The sequence below is a fragment of the Rutilus rutilus genome (assembly GCF_951802725.1).
Source record: "Rutilus rutilus genome assembly, chromosome: 1".
NCBI classification, from domain to species: Eukaryota; Metazoa; Chordata; class Actinopteri; order Cypriniformes; family Leuciscidae; genus Rutilus; species Rutilus rutilus.
The window spans coordinates 52,531,599-52,552,918 of NC_140209.1; the positions used below are offsets into that span (position 1 = coordinate 52,531,599).

The window sequence follows — 21,320 nt, forward strand, 5'->3', positions numbered from 1 at the left end:
ACCGACTCACAGCAGCATCGATCGGCAGCAGGTGCGAGCGCGCGCATCACTCTACATCACCGATGACATGGACTTAAAACCCTCCATCAGTCAAACTGCGCTTTAATTCACCGGCCGAGGAGCAAAGCAGCGACATTCTGCTCCAGCTCAAACTTCAAGTGTGTGGTGGAGCTTCACAGAATGGAGAAAGGGCGAAGCACCCCGAAACAGTACGGATCTCTGGATCAAACAGAGCTCTGCGAAGAAACAGGAAAACAAGGTGGGGAAGAATGTTGTGATAAAATTCATACGTCTCTGCGTTTATGAAGGTGTTTGAGTGCGTTCACATTGCATAGGCTACTTGACTTCATTTTGACGTACTGTATGCACGAAAGAACTTACTTTTACATTGCTGCAGTTCTCTTTCACATTGTCAACTTGCTTAGAAATTAAGTTATTTATAGTGCCACTAATAGTTACAGAAAGCTACATGCAATGCAACGTAAAGACATTATTTTAATTAAATATTTTGAGAGTGCAATTGACTCATTTATATTAATACAAATAGACAACAGGATACAATTTTTTACAACTGTTTTTATTATGAATTATGAAAAATTCACTATAGCTGACTGCTCAATTACTTTTTGTTTCAATCTGAAGTGTAGCCTACATACATTTCTTAGGACTAGTGACAGGCATGATTTGTCCCTCATTTAACAGTAGATTACATTTTAAAGTTATTTTTCCTGTCAGGTCCCAGTATCACTTTCACCCCAGGAATGCTATTGTCTCACTCCTGTTTTTTTTTATGATCCAACAAAGGAAATGCAATAATGTTTTCATCATTATACAGAAATAGTGACAGCAGGGTGGAACTAGAGACTACTGTGGTTTCTTTCTGCTGTTATGACTGATCCTGACTAAAGAAATCCCAATAAACAGACCTTGTGGGAACTGAATGCTCACCAATGGAGATTGATTATCAATAAATACTGGTTTGTGATGCCCGTTCAGGAGTTATTCCTTCAAATATATTCCTTCTCACAGACTCGTTCTGTGACCTTTTCGTTCTTTAAAGGATTACTGGTTGATTATACTTAAGCATAATGTGTTTTTTACTCAGGGTGTGTTCAGTTTATTTAACTAAAGGCTATTAGATTTGAAGTGATAATTAGTGATAATTAGTTTTAACAAACATACTAAATGTGGTACAGCCACTTGTAGCTTTGTGTGAAGAACAAAGCAAAATTAAGTCATTATTTACTGATAATCTTCTCCAGTGGGACGTCAGTGAGTTGAACTTTAGAACAGTCTGATTTGTAAACTAGATCACTAGCATGATTCGTTGGAAGAATGTGAGATGATTGTGTATCTTATAATGAGAAAGTTGTAAAACAGATGGGGTCCCTTCTGTATAGTGTGATGATGCCAACACCATTCTGTTAAAATCCCATCATTATATTTTTAATCACGAGGCACAATATTGCAAGACGTTAAATCTGGATCATGCAGTTAAAACTGTTAGGGAAACATTCAGCTTCATTGACTGAAAGAATTCAGTTCTCCGCATGACAATATGGCTCAGCAAACAGCCGTGTGGATGTTTAAATCAGCACTAGAGATTTTTATGCAAAGCGACAAAGCAATTTGGAAACTGTCTTTGTGATTCAGCTTTTCTGCGTAAGTGAATATCTGAGTAAATTGAATAAGAGATGTCAGAGGAGGCTCATCGCAGATGTACGAGTCTGTTAAAGGCTTTCCGTTTAATCTAATGTGGTCTGTGGAGTCTCAACTGTTGAGCCAAACCGTCATGCACAGCTTAAGTAAGGCGCTCTATTGCTATTCTGACTAAAACAAACACAAAACGCATGGTTTAACACATCTGTAGTTTAAGTCCACTTCATTGTTTTTTCGTCATGTCTGTTTAAATTTGAAGGGGTGATGAACTGCATTTTTTTTTTATGTTCACTGAGGTCCACTTATAATATTATCAAGTTTTTACATAAAAAAAAAAAACTATTTAGAAGTAATAGGCTATTTTCTATCCTGGTTTTGACCCTCTCTTTGAAACACTCCTTTTTGATGGGCGTGCCGCATTCAAGTAAACGCCCACTGCTATGACTGGGTAACAGTTTTGCATATTAAGTAATTTTCATATTATAATTTTGCATTTTAAAAAACTTTCGATGTTGAAAAATGGCAACCAGTGAAATTCTAGTCTGATCCCGAATCAGAAGACATTACACATGCTTTATAAGTCCTGGTTGTGGGAAATAGAGTTGAAGTAGCTACTTGTAGTTACCACAGTTACACACTGTAAAAAATGATATTATCAAAAAGTTGACAACATATGTTTTTACATTGGTCATCAAAATAAGTTAAGCAAGATTTAACTAATTTTTAAGTCAGTTTAATGTAATTTAAGATGAAATGACTTAAACATCCAAGTTGATTGTGCTTAAAAATTTAAGGCAGCAAACTTTTCTTACAGTGTAAACGTATTACGAGTGAATCGTTTGTCGCACTGACGTTCTAACATTCATCGTCCATCATTTTCAGTAAAATAAAAGTAAAGGAACTTTCAGTTAAGTGAGTACAAATCAAACGATCTGTTACAGACTAAACAATAGTGAAAACATTGTAACCTTTTGTGCAATGGAAAGATTCCATGGATGGAACCATCAACGATAGAAAGAACCTTTATTTTTAAGAGTGTAGAGTGTTTTTCTCATGGAGGAGCTGTATCGTTGCAGTGTCAGAATGAGATAAAACACCAGCGCTGACTTCGCTACAAACAAACGCTCTTCGCTCCAGGCAGAATCATGCAAATCCACTTCCACTCCAATACTTTGGCATGTATCAGCTACAAAAGAGCTCTGACTTTCAGAAAAATACAGCTGAAAAGATACAAAATTTAAATGTGTTTTTTTAGACAAGCCTCTGAGGGTTTCAGAGTACAGCGTTAACTTTAACCCATATAAAAAATCTGTGGTAAGATCCGAAGACCGCTGTTCACATGAAATCTGACAGATCTTGACAGAATCTGCATAGAAAAGTGTAAGAAGCTCCGCCAATCCTTGGGCACAATAATACTTTAAATCTGACGCATTATTTAGATGCAATGACATTAACGGTTATAGGGTTCACCTTTCAGTAGACATTCTAAATACAAACAATGAGATAAGTGCTGTTTTCCTCACATCTCTTGGGTTTAGCTGGATAACAAGGCCAGAGTGCATGTTACGTAGTACTTTGATGCGGTTTGCGCAGCGGGTGTGCGGGTGAAAATACATGTTGTTTTAATGATCTAAACGCTGAGGGTTGGTTACAATGACAATCACAATAAAATGTGATCAAATGCGTGTGTGTTGTAAGACCGCATGAGCTGGTGTAGGATTATCTCCAGGCATTGTGACTGAAACTGTGAAGATTGATTGACACTGTGAGTTTGTGTGAGATCCCAACGCCTCCACTGTTCCAACGGGGATTGACGTAGATTTACAATCTCCAGGTTTAAGGGATTCTCGAGCGTAGGAGATGTGCCAGCCTCATCGGTTGTTGTCGCATTAATGTTTTAAAGGCTGTTGACTCACCTACTATCATCATTTACAATGTATTATTGTGTATTCAAGAACTGTTCTTTTTAATTTGCTATAGTTCAGACACTGCTGATAAGACCAGCTTAGACCAGTATGAATTTCCTTGTTGGTTCACAGGTGAATCTTGTTTTGAAATTTTTAGGAAATAATCGGTCTATTTGGGCCAAACAAGTATTTCTAGGACTCTTAAAGCCCCACTGAAGTGCCTTGCAACACGTAGCTTTGTATGATGCGCAGGGGGGCACTGTTTCATATTTTCTTGAAGCTTCCCCGGGCGCCGCCATTGATTAGCAGACCCCCACCTGCTGTTAGCATCCCATTGACTCCCATTCATTTTGGCGTCACTTTGACAGCGAATAACTTTACATCTGAGGCGTTTAAAGACTCCATTTGTCCATTATTTATTTCTAAAGAAACACAAAAATGTATAAAAGTCTCCATTACCTTGTATCTTACGTTATGGCCCCGTAGAAGCAATTTTTTTAAAAATAGGCTGACGATTGCGTCATACCCACGCGACTCTCTGTCGCACAGTAGAGAGATTACCGTATGGACAGGAGGAGAAGCTTGCGGGCAATCGGGGGGACGTGGAGGTAAAATTACAAAATAATTAATCAGAATATTTAGCAAAAGTTGCTCCTGCTCCTAGCTCATGGACAGCTCCTACTCACGCTCTCCGTCTCTGCAAGATTCGGAAGGGAATGATTCAGATTTCTCTTGGCACAGCTACTAGAAGACAGACGGGTTGCTCACGTCACATCTACGTCGTCAAGCTCAGTTTGAGTCTGCGCAGTACGCTCGACCCCCAGGAAGTGAGAGCTTCTATCTGACTTCACTTGTCTCCGTTGAATCCAATGGGGTCGCTGTGTCCAGTTTATATACTGTCTATGATGATGCGTTGACGTATTTCCACTGAAACAGGAAGCTAAGGCGGGACATATTGAATGGCTCCTCCCCCTTTTCAAATAGCCAATAGCGTTAAGTTTACATCACAGACTGCAAGCGAATCCGAAGCGAATCCGAGTGCTGATGATACGTTGGATTTAATAGTAGAGGTATGAATAAATTCTAGCCATTTCATCCTTAACCAACGTACAGTTGGAAAACGGAATAAAACTTGAGCGTTGAGCAACCGAACACACACACATCTCCAACCCATATTGCTCCGTGACGTGTCAACGGTCGCTTTGGCCAGGTGTTATTTATAGCATAGGGGGCGGAGCTTTAGATTCTAGAGAGCATTTGATTGGACAGAAGATTTGATGCGAAGCTGAAGGTGATGTCATAAAAATCCACAATCCATTTTAGCTTAAGTGAAGGACTGTAAGTTTTGAATGCTTATATCACCTAAATGTGAATTTTGTCATTGTTTTGGAACACACGCAGCTTATTCATAACCTTAAGGCTAACATATTCATACTAAAAGCTAAAAAACAAAAATTTTATATACACTGAGAACTGAAAGGAGAAAGGAGATTTAAAAGTGCTAGTTGTAGTGTAAATAATTGTACGGTGCACTGAATGGTCCTTATCAAGTTCAGGTTCACAGTCTTGCACGACAGCCTCGTGGGGATCCAGCAATTCTTCCATCTCCATCTGAATCCTCTCTGACACCTTACCTGTTCCCTGTCAGAGTATCACTGTTGTTTTTATTCATGAAGCTGTGAAGTCATGTATGAGCCCTGAGTGAGACTGTGGTGAACTGACACGTGAGAATAAAACTGTCAGGACTGATCTGAAACATTTGGGTGCAGGGCGGCGATGACTGTCAGCACACTGACCAATTCACATTAGGATATCCCATAATCCTTCTCTTGATTTAGTAGCACTGTTTTCCAACCCTGTTGTTTTCCCCTGGTGGATGAGGATGTGGTTTGTTTAGACGTCTTTTCTCCCTGACTGTCAGGCAATTAAAAGCCAATATCTGCTCTGCGCTGAGGTGAGTCATAGCTTGTAGTGTTTCCGAGGGCAGAGAGAGAGAGAGTAGCCTAAGCATTGGAGGGATAAAAGATGTACTTTATATCAGAACAATCTCTTTCGCTCTTTACAGCCTTAGAAAGGTGTCAGCGTATAAGATACTTCTTTCAAAAACATTAAAAACCGACCCCAAACTTTTGAAAGGTAGTAACAAACCCATTTATTCTGTGTTAAAAAATATCATAAAGACAACATGCTGGCTTTTATGTTATTAAAACCAATTAAAATATCATCTGGAAATTATTTGCTATAAAGTTAATTTTCTTTTTCTAGAATATTGTAATATAATATTTAGAAATAAATGATTAAATTAATAAGCATCCCCTTGTTGCCCGAGGACCCTAATCTAAATCACCTTTATTTTGGCTCTCGTTGAGTCCGTAAGGCAGACTAACATCGCACTAACCTTTTGGTAAGTAAATCTGTTCAATATCAAACATAAATCAGGTTTGTCCATTATAACAGAGAGATATTGTTCACAGGAGACTCTTAAATCATGATAACCTGATAAGTATTGAGTATAACTGCAGACTCTCTTAATAAAGATGCAATATGTTACCCAAAGGATATGAACCGGATTGCTTACACATACCTTTTTTAAGCTTGCATGTGCAAAACAAATCATAAAAACAGTAATATTCCTCTAACTCATTTTTTGCTTTTTGTATTTTTGAAAAGGACAGCAATGAAAAATATTGAACAAAACCCACAACCCATTTATGATTCTGGTAAATACATCTGAAAACTAGCTTACTATGTAGTTCGTGGTCATTTTAGTTTTGTTTACTTTACCATGCAAAGGTGTCAAATAAGAGAAATGGTTGTGTTGCGTTGTTGCCATGGTGTGTGTTTTCTTGGTCGATCTGCACCAGGGATCACAGTGGCTTAAACTAGGACGTCACTGGGTTTGGGGGTCAATCCTATAGTTTTGAAATCCAATAACTGTGTAAAACTGAAGGCCTGGGTTGTTTCCATAGAGACAGAACTTTATTTTATGAGGCATTGCAGTTGTTGAAACGCATCATAGGATAAGCCAAATGAGTCATCGGAGGATACGGACTGCCTTTTTTTTCAGGGTGCAAAAATTCTTGGCCTTTTCTGCTGTTCTTCTCAAGACTAAAAGACCTTGAAATGTTAAAAATGAATGAGCAATGCATGTGCACATAAAATACAAATTAAATTATTCACCCAAAAAAAAAAAAAAAAATCATCAACTGAAACAAACTAATTAAAACAGTTTCTAAAATAACAGTTTTTAATGTATAATATGAAACTCAAGGTCAGAATTTACTCTTTAGGGTTGGGGTCCTTCATACCTTTTTAGATGTTCTTTGTTTTATTAGTGTCTGATTCATCAGATTCATCCTGTACTGTTTTGTAAGTCACATATCATGCAGACTTACTATAAATAGAGAGAGCACTGATCCTCTGAATAAATGCTGCATGCGACGAAACGATGTTGGTCTGTCACAGACTGACTGACCAGAACATTCTCACCCACCCTCGGATTCATGCAGAGTTCAGTGATGATAACACAAGCCCAATTAGCACAGTGTCGAGCGTCATATACACAACACATGCTGCGCGACTAACCGACGCATTGGTTTCAGCCTGGTTTGAAATGTGGCTGGGGTGCTTGTTAGCTGTTTTCAGATAAGAGAAGCCCTGCTTCTGAAGAAATGTGTGATGATGCTTTTCATCTTTGTCTTCAAGGGCACAAAATTGGAAAAACAGTATATCGCTGTCAGTTTATCTGGAATATCATCATGCATGTCCTGAAATGCAAATGTATTATATTATATTATATTAATGATTTATTCATTTATTTGTTTTTACATGCATTTTCTTTTTATTTCACAAAATGACAAACTTCATCGTTACATTTCTTGTTGTTACAAATATGCAATTCACATAAATTAATTTTATTTTAATACTTCATGATTTCAGTTCAATTATGCCTAAATTCCAGGTTTGAATATATTTTAAAATGTCATTTATTGCTGTGATCAAAGCAGGAATTCCAGGAATTTTTCAGGAAAGTTGGAAACTTTACATGGGAATCAACGTTGAAAAAAGTTGCAAAAAACTTATACGGTTTATTTAATTTACCTAAATTTCCAGTTAATCCCCATTAATTCCCATTAATTTGCCAACTTGGAATATTAAAAAAATTCCCCAGCTTACTTCCCATGGAAACTTTCCGCCCCTTTGCAACCCTAATTAAGATGAACACCACACCCCCTGTGGTGAAAATCAAGTTTTTTATATCTCTATGTGGTGTTTTTAATATGCTTAAAAGGTGCATTGCGCAAGTCTCTGAGTTTTTGCAGAACTATGCCCCCTTCTGGCGACACGCGAAACTGCAACCAGAGTTGTGCACGCGGTTATGTGGAGTTTGCGTTGGGGTTTGGGATGAACTAGAAGCCGGTCTCTTTGAATCCATCTTCTCCTATCAAATATTGCTGATTGTTAGAAGGCAGCTGTCTGACTCTGATATGCATGGCGAACGGGACGCTAGCAACACATTATTAGCTGTCTGATAACATAGTCAAGCAAAAGGCTAATCATATGTATTACCGTTATTTGTCCGACGATGTAGAGAGAGATACATAAAACGCATTGCCATTCTGATACATCGACTTGTAGTCTAGCCTGTATAATTCACTCTTCCTCTTCATGTTCTGAATCAGTTTCTAGTTCAAAAATAAATGGCTGAATTAAACCAGTATTTCCACTTGCCATTGTGTAGCGTTTACTACAGTAAAGTTGACCGAGTGGATCAGGTATTCTGAGCTGGTGTGAGTGAGTGGAGGCGGGGCTAATTTGCATATTCATATTCATTCAACAAAAAAATGGGATTTAAATTAGTAGAGCGATTGGTAGCATCTTTCCGAAATTGTTTCTTTAGATGGGCATAATGTAATGATGTGCTTGATGTGAGCCATACATCACTCATAGTTCATGTGTTGTTCCTCACAGCTGAAGAGGATGTGGTGTCAATGGCTGATTCCACCATCACTGTGGAGGACATCGAGGGGGAGCTGTTCAAAATCGAGCGGATAAAGGATGCGCTGGTCCGGAAAGAGTCTGAGCTCAGATATATGTGAGTGAGGTTTTTTACTATGGTAGAACCTGAGGTGGCTCCTTTATATAGGAGGTCAAAAGTACAATGGTGTTCAAAATCATACAATATGTCAGCTAGCACTGCATCATGTGATGTCATGTATCCTTTACTGTGTCGCATTGCATCATTGCATTCATCCCTTCTGTTCAATACATTAGACATCAATAGAAAAGATAAGTAAATGTTCCATAATTCAGTGCAACACGGTGAAGGCTATATATTATCACATAATGCAGTGCAAGCTGACATAACCCAATAAAACATACCATACTGTACCATATGCATTATTTTCATGATTTATCCATTTTTTTTCTTTTGTCAAATCAACTTAGATCATTTATGTGGTTCAGATAACATAATATTTTGAGTTTCTGTTGATTAAACCAATCTCCTTCATTGTATTAACTCAATTTTTTCATTTCAATGAACTTAACATTTTAAGGCAACCAGTTTACTTGCTTTTTAAAGTTAAACCAACAATATTTTTTACAGTGTGTGAATATCATCAAGTAATAATGGGGCAACTGACATACACTGTCTGTCAACAATTACAAATCTCAATTGAGGTATTTTCGTAGATACAGAACTAAAGGATAGGCTTGAACCTGGACATGAAAATAGCATGAACAACATTTCTGAAACAGTGAAACAATATTCCTGCCATAGAAAAGTATGAGAAATCAGAGAAAGTGTCACAATGACTGTCATTCCACGATGTTTGTTTTTTTTGTTCAATAACAGTTTGAACAAAAATAAATGTTGCAAAGATCCGTGCAGAGCGGGAGTGTGAGATACATAGACTAAATAAAAGCAGGGGAAATTGTTGAGGACATTTATTGATAGGGATTCACTGCAGTTATTTACAACAATAGCTTCTGATGGGAGTCTGGAGTTAGACATCAACTCCAAATGTATGTGCCTGTGTTGTTATTTGTGTGCGTATGTATGATAGCAATGTGAATATTACCTAGCAAAACATATTATCTGTTATTTCATTGCCGAACAGAGACTACTTTGGCATCAACCAGTGAAATTTGTTTTGATAAAATATGGTTTTCACACTCGACTGGAAAATGTTTTGCGACATGCAATACTGTGGATCTAGTTTTTCTAGGTCTAGGATCTAGACCTACTGAGGTCATTTTTGCATTTGTTTTCCATTGAAAGAAATTTTGATTAGTGGTTTAAAGAAAAAATCTCAAAAGTTTTTATTAATTTTGTTCCTCATTCCTCAGGATGGATGACATCCAGTTGTGTAAGGAGATCACAAGGCTCAAAAAAGAACTCCAGAAATTGGTTTCCATCCCAGGTATGTTCTCAAAAAGATGCTGTACCAAAATATTAAGCATTAATATATTGCTGGAAGATGATATGGATCTCATTCTCAGGTGCATATGTTTTTCTCTAAACCGAATATCATGTCTGTTAGATACTCCATCAATATTGTTTTTTTTTTCTTCGGTACATTCAAAGCTAATCTTAAAGGCCCTTTGTGACCCATGAGCATCAAATCAGCGCGTTAGAATGATTTCTGAAGAGTTATGATGCTGAAAATTCAGCTTTGCATCACAGGAATAAATTACATTTTACAATATATTCAAATAGAAAACAGTTATTTTAAATTGTAATAATATTTCACAATATTACTGGTTTTACTGTATTTTTTATCAAATAAATGCAGCCTTGGTGAGCTGAAACTTTTTGAACAGTTAGTATATAATAAATAGATTCAGCTAATGAAAAAAATGTATTGCCTCCCCTAGTATTATGTGACTACTTTTTAATTTCTGCATTCTCTTCTGGTTCTCTTTAATTGCATCATTTATAGTTACTTCTTTCATGTCAGCCTCTTTTCAGCACATGCTTGTGACATACTTCACTATAGGTCTCCTGTTTCCAAGGAGATGCACGAATGAAGAAGCGTACACCACGTTTTGTTTACTGCTGAAACCTCATATCGCAAGTGCATACAAAGCTGAAGAGGTTATTTATCCAAACCGGCAGATAATATTGTCTTATACAGTTCCATCAAAGCAGGAAACAAATCACATTCCAGTACTAGTGATGTCCATTTATTCTGAGACCTTCAGGTTCTTTCTGGTTCATCTATGGAGTCAGGATTTTGATATGCTTTGGTATCAACTCATATCTGTCATCATTTATTCATGTTAATCCAGACCAGAATGATTTCCCTTCTTCAATGTAACAACAAAAACTGATATTTTGAAGAAGGTTCTTATTTTCCATATAGCAAAATAGCAGACATTGATACTGAAAATCTCCACAAAGGACACGCTAATCTCTGAAATGTGTCTTTGTTTTTTTTTAAAGAAGTCTCACCATGGCTGCATATATTTAATTAAAAATACAGTAAAAACAGCAATATTTTGATATATTATTACAATTTAAAATAACTGTTTTCTATTTGAATATACTTTAAAATGTAATTTTACAACAAACGGCTGGTGACATCACTAACCCTAAAATGTACATAAACCCCGCCCCCGGGAATTTTTGGATTATCATGACAGAATATGATAATCAATGACTAGAAGATAGTTAACTCCACATCAGCTACATAAATTCATCAACTAACCATTCAGAAATGTCCTGTTGCATTACTACAGTGGTTCTCAAACTTTTTTCGTGGCCCTTTAAACCTTTAAAAAAATCTAAAAACGGAAAGATTTTTTAAATTGAAATTTTTTTTTCAAAATAGTTTCACTTTGTAATGTCATTAATTCATATAACAGTAAGAGAAAATAATAGATCAGAGCTTAACTTTTAATTTAAATTGACAAAAACATTTAAATATTTCAGTTATGCTTTGGATGAACAATATATAAAAGATTAAAAGCGCCAATATATAACAGATTTTGACAGCGCCTCACGTCACAAGCTCAGCTTCTTGTTCGTCTTCTCACCGGAACGCGCACAGTAACAGAGTTGTTTGCCCGTTCACAATAGCAGCTTGTGATTCGGTCCACTGAAGAGCTGCTTTTCTATGGCGAGCAACTTCTACGTTGGGCTTGTTCCAATAGCGACAATCAATGGTCTGAAGAAGAACGATTTTAGTGAAATTGCTGTTCAAAGCTGCTTTATTACGGCAGAGCGCTAACTGCTATTCACGCACTTGAACGCTGCTGAAACGGCATTTTTTGGGTTGTTTATTTCTGCTGATCTCCCTCGCCCGCTGAGAACCACTGCATTACTACGTTGTCACTTTTTCTTGAGTCTCTCCATCTTTGTCCGATGAACATAAAGACACTTTCTCCGGTTTGAACATAAAAAGGCTAAACGTTTTTGAAATTTTCAGTGCGTGTCTGTGTGAGGTAATCAGAGCTGCTAACACATGAGCTCTTGTATCTCCACCCTCTGTGTCCCGGGAGCAGCAGCTCATTTGCATTTAAAAGACACAAAACGGTGCGTTTTTGCTCACCCTCAAGAAGTGACAATTTTAACATGCTATATAAAAATATCTGTGGGATATTTTGAGCTAAAACTTCACATACACACTCTGGGGACAACAGAGACTTATTTTACATCTTGTGAAAAGGGTATTATACCACCCATTTAAAATTCAAATCTTACTGACCCCAAACTTTTGAACGGTTGCATTATATATTAAAATATGTATATTCTAAGAGTGTCAGACCAAGTTTGAAGTCAACAGCAGTCAGGAGATTCTGTAAAATATCTTCTTTTGTGTTGCATGGATGAGCATCATACAGGTTTGGAATGACATAAGGATTAGTGAATGATCATTTTGATTTTGGGTTAACCGTTCCACACGTGTCTCCTTTCTGCAGACAAAGAAAAGTCTAATGAGGACAGACAGCGTGAGGAGGAACTACTTCAACAGATCCAGAAGCTGGTGGAGACGCGGGACTTTCTAGTGGATGACATGGAGTTTGAGAGGCTCAGGTCAGTTTTAAAGAGTCGCCAGCCTTCAGGGACAGGAACGTGGGCCACAACCCTTTAGATTGCCGGCTAGCATGCGTGACTATCTGCCCCAAGAATGTGTTTTGTCCCTCTTGTGGCTGTTCCCTCATCTGTGAAGACACTGCAATCCAATTACCCTCCTCTTGAAGCCAATAATCCACCCTTACCTCACCACGGCCGTCACACACACACACACCTCACATCACACTCACAGATGGTCCCAGTGGCTCTGATTCTGAGAAATGAGAGATTGATTTGCAGGCAAGAAAGAAATGGAAAGAAGAAAAGAGATGTTTTTTTCGATGGGTTGGGCTGATTGTCATCTGCCAAGATCTCACGACTGTGTGTGTGTGTGTGTGTGTGTGTGTTTAATCATGAGTGACGCACGCATCAGAACCCAACACGAATTAAGTCCTCACAGTTTATTCATGGGATAAATGAGCCACTGTCACCCACATGACAAGCCGCTATTACACGGGTGGATGGTGGAGCGAGAGAGAGAGAGACCGCGAAAAACTGTCCAACACTCTTAGTTTGCACACTAAACCCATGTGCTAAGAGAATAACTGATTGTTTGGAGTTTGGGTGTGAATGTTTGGTGAATGTTCAGTGTCTCACTTCACAGATGTTTGTGTGTGGGTCTAGTTTGACATTGCAGGGAGTGGAAAAATAGTACATCTTGCTGCAATTTGGGCAAAAACTGAACAAGAAAAATGGCTTAATAAACACTAAATATCTTAATGAAAATATAAAAATACATAAAGCTTAGTGTAATGGTTAGGTTTCAAATTAGGGGATATATACTGTATATATATATACAGTATATACACTCACCTAAAGGATTATTAGGAACACCTGTTAAATTTCTCATTAATGCAATTATCTAATCAACCAAACACATGGCAGTTGCTTCAATGCATTTAGGGGTGTGGCCCTGGTCAAGACAATCTCCTGAACTCCAAACTGAATGTCAGAATGGGAAAGAAAGGTGATTTAAGCAATTTTGAGCATGGCATGGTTGTTGGTGCCAGACGGGCTGGTCTGAGTATTTCACAATCTGCTCAGTTACTGGGATTTTCACGCACAGCCATTTCTAGGGTTTACAAAGAATGGTGTGAAAAGGGAAAAACATCCAGTATGCGGCAGTCCTGTGGGCGAAAATGCCTTGTTGATGCTGGAGGTCAGAGGAGAATGGGCCGACTGATTCAAGCTGATAGAAGAGCAACTTTGACTGAAATAACCACTCGTTACAACCGAGGTATACAGCAAAGCATTTGTGAAACCTTGAGGCGGATGGGCTACAACAGCAGAAGACCCCACCGGGTACCACTCATCTCCACTACAAATAGGAAAAAGAGGCTACAAGTTGCACGAGCTCACCAAAATTGGACAGTTGAAGACTGGAAAAATGTTGCCTGGTCTGATGAGTCTCGATTTCTGTTGAGACATTCAGATGGTAGAGTCAGAATTTGGCGTAAACAGAATGAGAACATGGATCCATCATGCCTTGTTACCACTGTGCAGGCTGGTGGTGGTGGTGTAATGGTGTGGGGGATGTTTTCTTGGCACACTTTAGGCCCCTTAGTGCCAATTGGGCATCGTTTAAATGCCACGGCCTACCTGAGCATTGTTTCTGACCATGTCCATCCCTTTATGACCACCATGTACCCATCCTCTGATGGCTACTTTCAGCAGGATAATGCACCATGTCACAAAGCTCAAATCATTTCAAATTGGTTTCTTGAACATGACAATGAGTTCACTGTACTAAAATGGCCCCCACAGTCACCAGATCTCAACCCAATAGAGCATCTTTGGGATGTGGTGGAACGGGAGCTTCGTGCCCTGGATGTGCATCCCACAAATCTCCATCAACTGCAAGATGCTATCCTATCAATATGGGCCAACATTTCTAAAGTATGCTTTCAGCACCTTGTTGAATCAATGCCACGTAGAATTAAGGCAGTTCTGAAGGCGAAAGGGGGTCAAACACAGTATTAGTATGGTGTTCCCAATAATCCTTTAGGTGAGTGTATATATATATATATATATATATATATATATGCATATATGTGTGTGTGTGTGTGTGTGTGTGTGTGTGTGTGTGTGTGTGTGTGTGTGTGTGTGTGTGTGATCCAGATGTGCTTAAGTGACTAGCAGTATGTTTTGCTGTACTTGTATTGGCACATCCATTTTAATGTAGTGGATGTGCCAATACAATAACTGTATATAGGATCATTTGCAATGATTTTGTATCCATAGCTTCAAGAATGAGTGTTAATTTAAATCTTTTAGATCAGCAATATAATAAAATAAGAAGAAATTCAGTAATAAGATTCTGTTTTATTCACAAATCCTGTATTATAATGTTTTTTTTAATAATATTGTTATGAAACAGAGTTGACACCTACCTTATTCCTGAATGTGGAAGTCTCGTACCGGCGGTACTATCCTTTACATTTCTGGTGTTTCTATTCAAATTAGCATCATTTCGAGCTTAGAATATAACGAGTGAGTGAGTAGATGACATGAAGCTGCCTGATGTTAGACACTGAAAACAGATGTGTGCTCATATCCTACATACAGATCCTGATCTGGTGAAGTTCGGGGCAGTTTGTCCTCAAAATGATAACAGCGCACATTTAGACTACCTTTTATGAGGACTATTTTAACAGAGTATTTAAATTGTCGTTTTCTCTTGTATACCATTCAAATGTTTGTGGTCAGTAAGATATTTTGGTAACACTTTATTTTACAGTGTCTTTGTTACATATGTTACATGTACTTACCATAGTAATAAGTAAATTATGCATAATTACATGCAAATAGCCCTCAACCAAATCCTAATCCTTCCCTAACCCAATAGAAAGTACCCCAAATCAGAAAAAGTTGGGACACTGTACAAATTATGAGTAAAAAAGGAATGGAATAATTTACAAATCTCATAAACTTATATTTTATTCACAATAGAATATAGATAACATATCAAATGTTGAAAGTGAGACATTTTGAAATGTCATGCCAAATATTGGCTCATTTTGGATTTCATGAGAGCTACACATTCCAAAAAAGTTGGGACAGGTAGCAATAAGAGGCTGGAAAATTTAAATGTACATATAAGGAACAGCTGGAGGACCAATTTGCAACTTATTAGGTCAATTGGCAACATGATTGGGTTTAAAAAGAGCCTCTCAGAGTGGCAGTGTCTCTCAGAAGTCAAGATGGGCAGAGGATCATCAATTTCCCCAATGCTGCGGCGAAAAATAGTGGAGCAATATCAGAAAGGAGTTTCTCAGAGAAAAATTGCAAAGAGTTTGAAGTTATCATCATCTACAGTGCATAATATCATCCAAAGATTCAGAGAATCTGGAACAATCTCTGTGCGTAAGGGTCAAGGCCGGAAAACCATACTGGATGCCCGTGATCTTCAGGCCCTTAGACGGCACTGCATCACATACAGGAATGCTACTGTAATGGAAATCACAACATGGGCTCAGGAACACTTCCAGAAAACATTGTCGGTGAACACAATCCACATTGCCATTCGCCGTTGCCAGCTAAAACTCTATAGGTCAAAAAAGAAGCCATATCTAAACAGGATCTAGAAGCGCAGGCGTTTTCTCTGGGCCAAGGCTCATTTAAAATGGACTGTGGCAAAGTGGAAAACTGTTCTGGGGTCAGACAAATCTAAATTTTAAGTTCTTTTTGGAAAACTGGGACGCCATGTCATCCAGACTAAAGAGGACAAGGACAACCCAAGCTGTTATCAGCGCTCAGTTCAGAAGCCTGCATCTCTGATGGTATGGGGTTGCATGAGTGCGTGTGGCATGGGCAGCTTACACATCTGGAAAGGCACCATCAATGCTGAAAGGTATATCCAAGTTCTAGAACAACATATGCTCCCATCCAGACGTCGTCTCTTTCAGGGAAGACCTTCCATTTTCCAACATGACAATGCTAGACCATATACTGCATCAATTACAATATCATGGCTGCGTAGAAGAAGGATCCGGGTACTGAAATGGCCAGCCTGCAGTCCAGATCTTTCACCCATAGAAAACATTTGGTGCATCATAAAGAGGAAGATGCAACAAAGAAGACCTAAGACAGTTGAGCAACTAGAAGCCTGTATTAGACAAGAATGGGACAACATTCCTATTCCTAAACTTGAGCAACTCGTCTCCTCAGTCCCCAGACGTTTGCAGACTGTTATAAAAAGAAGAGGGGATGCCACACAGTGGTAAACATGGCCTTGTCCCGACTTTTTTGAGATGTGTTGATGCCATGAAATTTAAAATCAACTTATTTTTCCCTTAAAATTATACATTTTCTCAGTTTAAACATTTGATATGTCATCTATGTTGTATTTTGAATAAAATATTGAAATTTGAAACTTCCACATCATTGCATTCTGTTTTTATTCACAATTTGTACAGTGTCCCAACTTTTTCTGATTTGGGGTTGTACGTTGTTACTTAATATTACACAATACTTAAATATATTACACTGTAACAATGACACCTTAAAATAAAGTGTAACCGATATTTTTTATTAGAATTTTTTAATACTTTTATTCTGCAAGGATGCATTAAATTTACCAAAAGAAACAGTAAAGTCATTTATAATGTTATAAAATATTATTTTAAAAAAAGTTGTTTTTTTAGGCTCTTTGAGTCTTAAGTTCTATGCATCAATGAAAGAAAAATGTATTGCAGTTTCCACAAAAATAATAAGTAGCAAAAACTCAAACTTATTAATAATATAGCTTTTATAATAAATGAGCAGCAAATCATCATATCAGAATAATTTCTGACAGATCATGTGACACTGAAGTCTGAAGTAATGATGCTGAAAATTCAGCTTTGACATCACAGGAATAAATTACATTTAAAATAGCCTATATTAAAACAGAAAATAGTTCTTATAATAATATTTCACAATATCACTGTTTTACTGTTTTTAATCAAATAAATATAGTGAGCTTTAGAAACTTTTTTCCAAAAACAAAAATCGTACCGATCTCAAACTTCTGAACAAACCTTGGAGCTTGGCTTGGAGCCCCTTTCACACAGCGCATTGAACCTGGGAGATTGCCGGCAAATTGCCGGAACGCCTTCTGTGTGAACGCAAACACGACCCGGGTTTAATGCCGGGATCGATGCCGGGTTGGGGACCTAGTAACATTGCCGTGTTCAGTCCCGGAACGCGCGCTGTGTGAACAAAAGCTGTAATAATGCCGTGTCGTAGTGATGACGCTGAAGCCGGGATCGTTCGCCAGCTGTGAAACGGTACGAAATGCGCAATTTTATGATCGAATCAGAGAAATAAATGCACAAGCGTGGTTTCTCGAGAGAGAAATCGCAGCTCATAAGCAAACTGAAGATGCTGCTGAGACATTACAAGTCACATCGATGTCACGTGTCTTTCCGGGACATACACGGGTTGTGTGTGAACGCGCTCTCTGATTCCGGAAAATCACTGGCAGTGTGAATGAACCAAAATCAAATGAACCCGGGTCAAATCCCGGGTCACTTTATCCGTGTATTTTCCGGAATCTCTGTGTGAAAGGGGCTCCCAGAATCCTGACTTATGTATGTGTTTGTGCTTTTGCCTCCCTCTGATACATGCTGTTCTTCACACAGAGAGCGAGAGGAAGACAAGGAGATGGCTGACTTCCTACAGACAAAATTTCCCAACAGGTGCTGCATGAAAAGTATGTAAAAGTGTGTGTGTGTGTGTGTGTGTGTGTGTGTGAGTGTGTGAGAGCTCAAGGCCAGTCTCTTAAACCTCTACATGAATTAACATAATAATAGCCTACATTCTTTGAAACTATAGAACTTAATAAGGAACCTGTGTGAATGTTAATTCTGTTCTCAGGGTGTTAATAAGCTGTCTTCTTTTAGTTCACAACTAATGAGCTAATTCAAAACTGGGATAAATAGTGCAGAAGTACATGAATGTCAATAGAATTGGGAATGTTTGACTAAATTAGAAAGAACAGTCAAATACTAATTAGTGTTATGGTGAGAATTTGAAACTTCTCACAAAAATCTTTCATAATCTTTAGTGCTGCTTTATAAAAGTGTACAAACTGAGCTTTCCACCCAAATAAACATATTATAGATTTATGTATGCAGGTAAATTAGGACTTTTCATCGTTGGGCGATAATATTGTTTACATTTTTTCTTATTAGTATGGTTGAATTAGATCATCGAAAGTCAACAGCAAAGACATTGGTTTATATAGTGAGATTAAATACATAAAGTATATTTGTGTAATTTAACTCTGCACTTACTCATGATTTTTCTCAACATTGGGACAGGAGACGTGTCAGTCAATAAATGGGAAAACAAAGTAACTTGCATTACTTATTTGAAAAAGTAACTCATATTTGTGTTTCTCAACTGCTTGATTGAACTTCACTGATTCAGTTCAAATCAGACTGAGCTGAACTGTTCCTCTGAACTATGTTCCTAAAATCAGTTCAGTTCAACTCAAATTAACTGAACTCAAATCATCTTAAAGGGACAGTTCACCCAAAAATTAAAATTCTGTCATCATTTACTCACCCTCAAGTTGTTCCAAACCTGTATGAGTTTCTTTGTTCTGCTGAACACAAAAGAAGATATTTGGAAGAATGTTTGTAATCAACAGATCTCGGTCCCCATTGTCTACCATAGTAGGAAAAAAATATACTATGGTAGTCAATGGGGACCGAGATCTGTTTGGTTACAAACATTCTTCCAAATATCTTCCTTTGTGTTCAGCAGAACAAAGAAACTCATACAGGTTTGGAACAACTTTTGAGGGTGAGTAAACAATGATAGAATTTTCATTTTTGGGTGAACTATCCCTTTAAAGGTGCAGTGAGCGATTTCTGAAAAATGCTGTTGATTATTTGAAATCACACAAAAGGATGTGGTCCCAAAAGGATCACACCCCTATCTTGATAGCCCCGCCCCCTAATGAGTGTATACGCGTACCTTACTGCTGATTGGCTGCAAGTGTTGTGCTGCTCAGTCCGATCCACTTTCAACATCGTTTCTCAGAGATCGCTTACTGCACCTTTAACTGTGCTCCTCAAATCAGTCCAGTTCAATTCAACTCTGTTCTACTGACTTCTAAATTCAATTCAGTCACTTCAGTTTTACTAAAGTACTCAACTCAACTCTGTTCCTCAGTTAAATTCAGTTGTATTTGTGTAGCACTTTTCACTATACACAGATGATTAGAAATCATTTTAAATTAATATAAAAAAAAAAACTGGATGATGGATTTCAGCACAACACCGTATATTTGCAAATGTTCTGCATCGCACATTAAACACCTCAGCGGAGCGCTCGTGCTCGATGGTGTTAAGAGATGCTGAGAATGATTCAGAGAAGGTCACTGCATTTCTCTCGCTCTCTCTCTCTCTGTTTTTCAGGTCAAACCAAGGACAAGAGAATGACGTCCAGAGCCCAGCAGACCTCGTCTCCTTATGTGACAAAGACAGGCGTCACCCTGCTGAAAGAGTGCTGCGGCTTCACCTGCTCCGTCATGTAGACACGCCGGTGTAAAACAGGAGAGAGTAGAGCAGAGTGACAAGTAAACAAGCCCTCAGACCCACACTCTTTCACATTCATTTCATAACAGACGGCAGTACATGGGTGCCCAACTGATGTGCATATTATGCAGAATTATTGCATTAACCTAATGGAGATGATATCCAAAATGAGGAGTGTGATTAGATGGTACGGTTCCTCATTTCCACAATTAACACTGAGCTGTCTAAAATCACAAGACTAACGTCAGACTCAAGTGCTGGATTCCCATGAGCACTTGTTAAATTGTAACTCTTTCGCTTGCTAGCACATTATTTTCTCCCTTCCTTCTTGCAAAAGAGCAAATTATCTGTTGTGGGGTTGCTCCACCTGCCAACCACAAAGTGTGTCACCAAAAACACTGACGTCGTCCTTAGGTTTTTAAGGAATAGTTCACCCAAAAATGTAGTCAGTGTTTGATGAGAAGGACGATGATAAGCAGATTTTGGACAGGGTAAATCACCAGATAAGCTTTGAGAATTGATAAACAAAATATATGTAGGTACTTAAAATAAAATAAATGTTAAATTAAATAAACTATAAAAAACCTAAAAGTAGTTAATATTATTTATTTAAACCAAGGTGACATTTCTCATTTGCATTAAACACATTTCACACAAATTAATTACTAAAACTTTAACTAAGATTAAATGAAAATGGAAAATGGACAAATAAATACTAATTCAAAATATTAAAGGAACCGTATGTAAGAAATGTATTTCAATGAATCATAAAATGGCCCTGATAGGTCACTAGACATTAAGAAATCATGTTCATTTCAAATAGTTATATCCCTGACAACAGTAGTCCGGCCAGGACATTGTCATTTAAAAGTGAAGTTGCAGCCCTCAGCTGATGTTGATGTTGTCATGTTGTGTTTTGGCCTGATGCGCCACCCTCCACCTATCTACCAATCACGAAGTCAGTAGTGTTTCGGCATCCGGGTTGCCAGCTCTGCTCTAGTTACCACAGCTGCAGCTACAAACGTGTCGGATAAAAAATGTCTAAAGTTACGAAACCTAAAAACCGTCGTGACAAAGTCCGAAATAAAACAAGGATTTGTATAGGAGATGCCTTTGAAAGATGGAGACGGCTGAAACGACGAGCGTACA

General features: G+C 38.0%; 1 protein-coding gene across 1 annotated transcript; it reads left to right on the forward strand.

Annotated features, from left to right (window-relative positions):
• Positions 1–20,716, forward strand: LOC311287895 (bMERB domain-containing protein 1). The gene is made up of 6 exons (XM_084405011.1): positions 1–259; positions 8,538–8,661; positions 9,918–9,991; positions 12,492–12,606; positions 18,267–18,337; positions 20,052–20,716. Exons 1-6 carry the CDS (start codon positions 181–183, stop codon positions 20,168–20,170), a joined length of 582 nt encoding a protein of 193 aa, XP_084261137.1. The 5' UTR covers positions 1–180; the 3' UTR covers positions 20,171–20,716.
• Positions 20,717–21,320: the final 604 nt, after the last annotated feature.

What these genes read in the sequence shown, in the direction of transcription:
- LOC311287895 (XM_084405011.1), top strand. Translation starts at nt 181, where the DNA reads ATGGAGAAAGGGCGAAGCACCCCGAAACAGTACGGATCTCTGGATCAA. An exon ending in GAGTCTGAGCTCAGATATAT is followed by an intron (nt 8,662 to 9,917) that starts GTGAGTGAGGTT and finishes CTCATTCCTCAG; the next exon opens with GATGGATGACATCCAGTTGT. An exon ending in GAAATTGGTTTCCATCCCAG is followed by an intron (nt 9,992 to 12,491) that starts GTATGTTCTCAA and finishes TCCTTTCTGCAG; the next exon opens with ACAAAGAAAAGTCTAATGAG.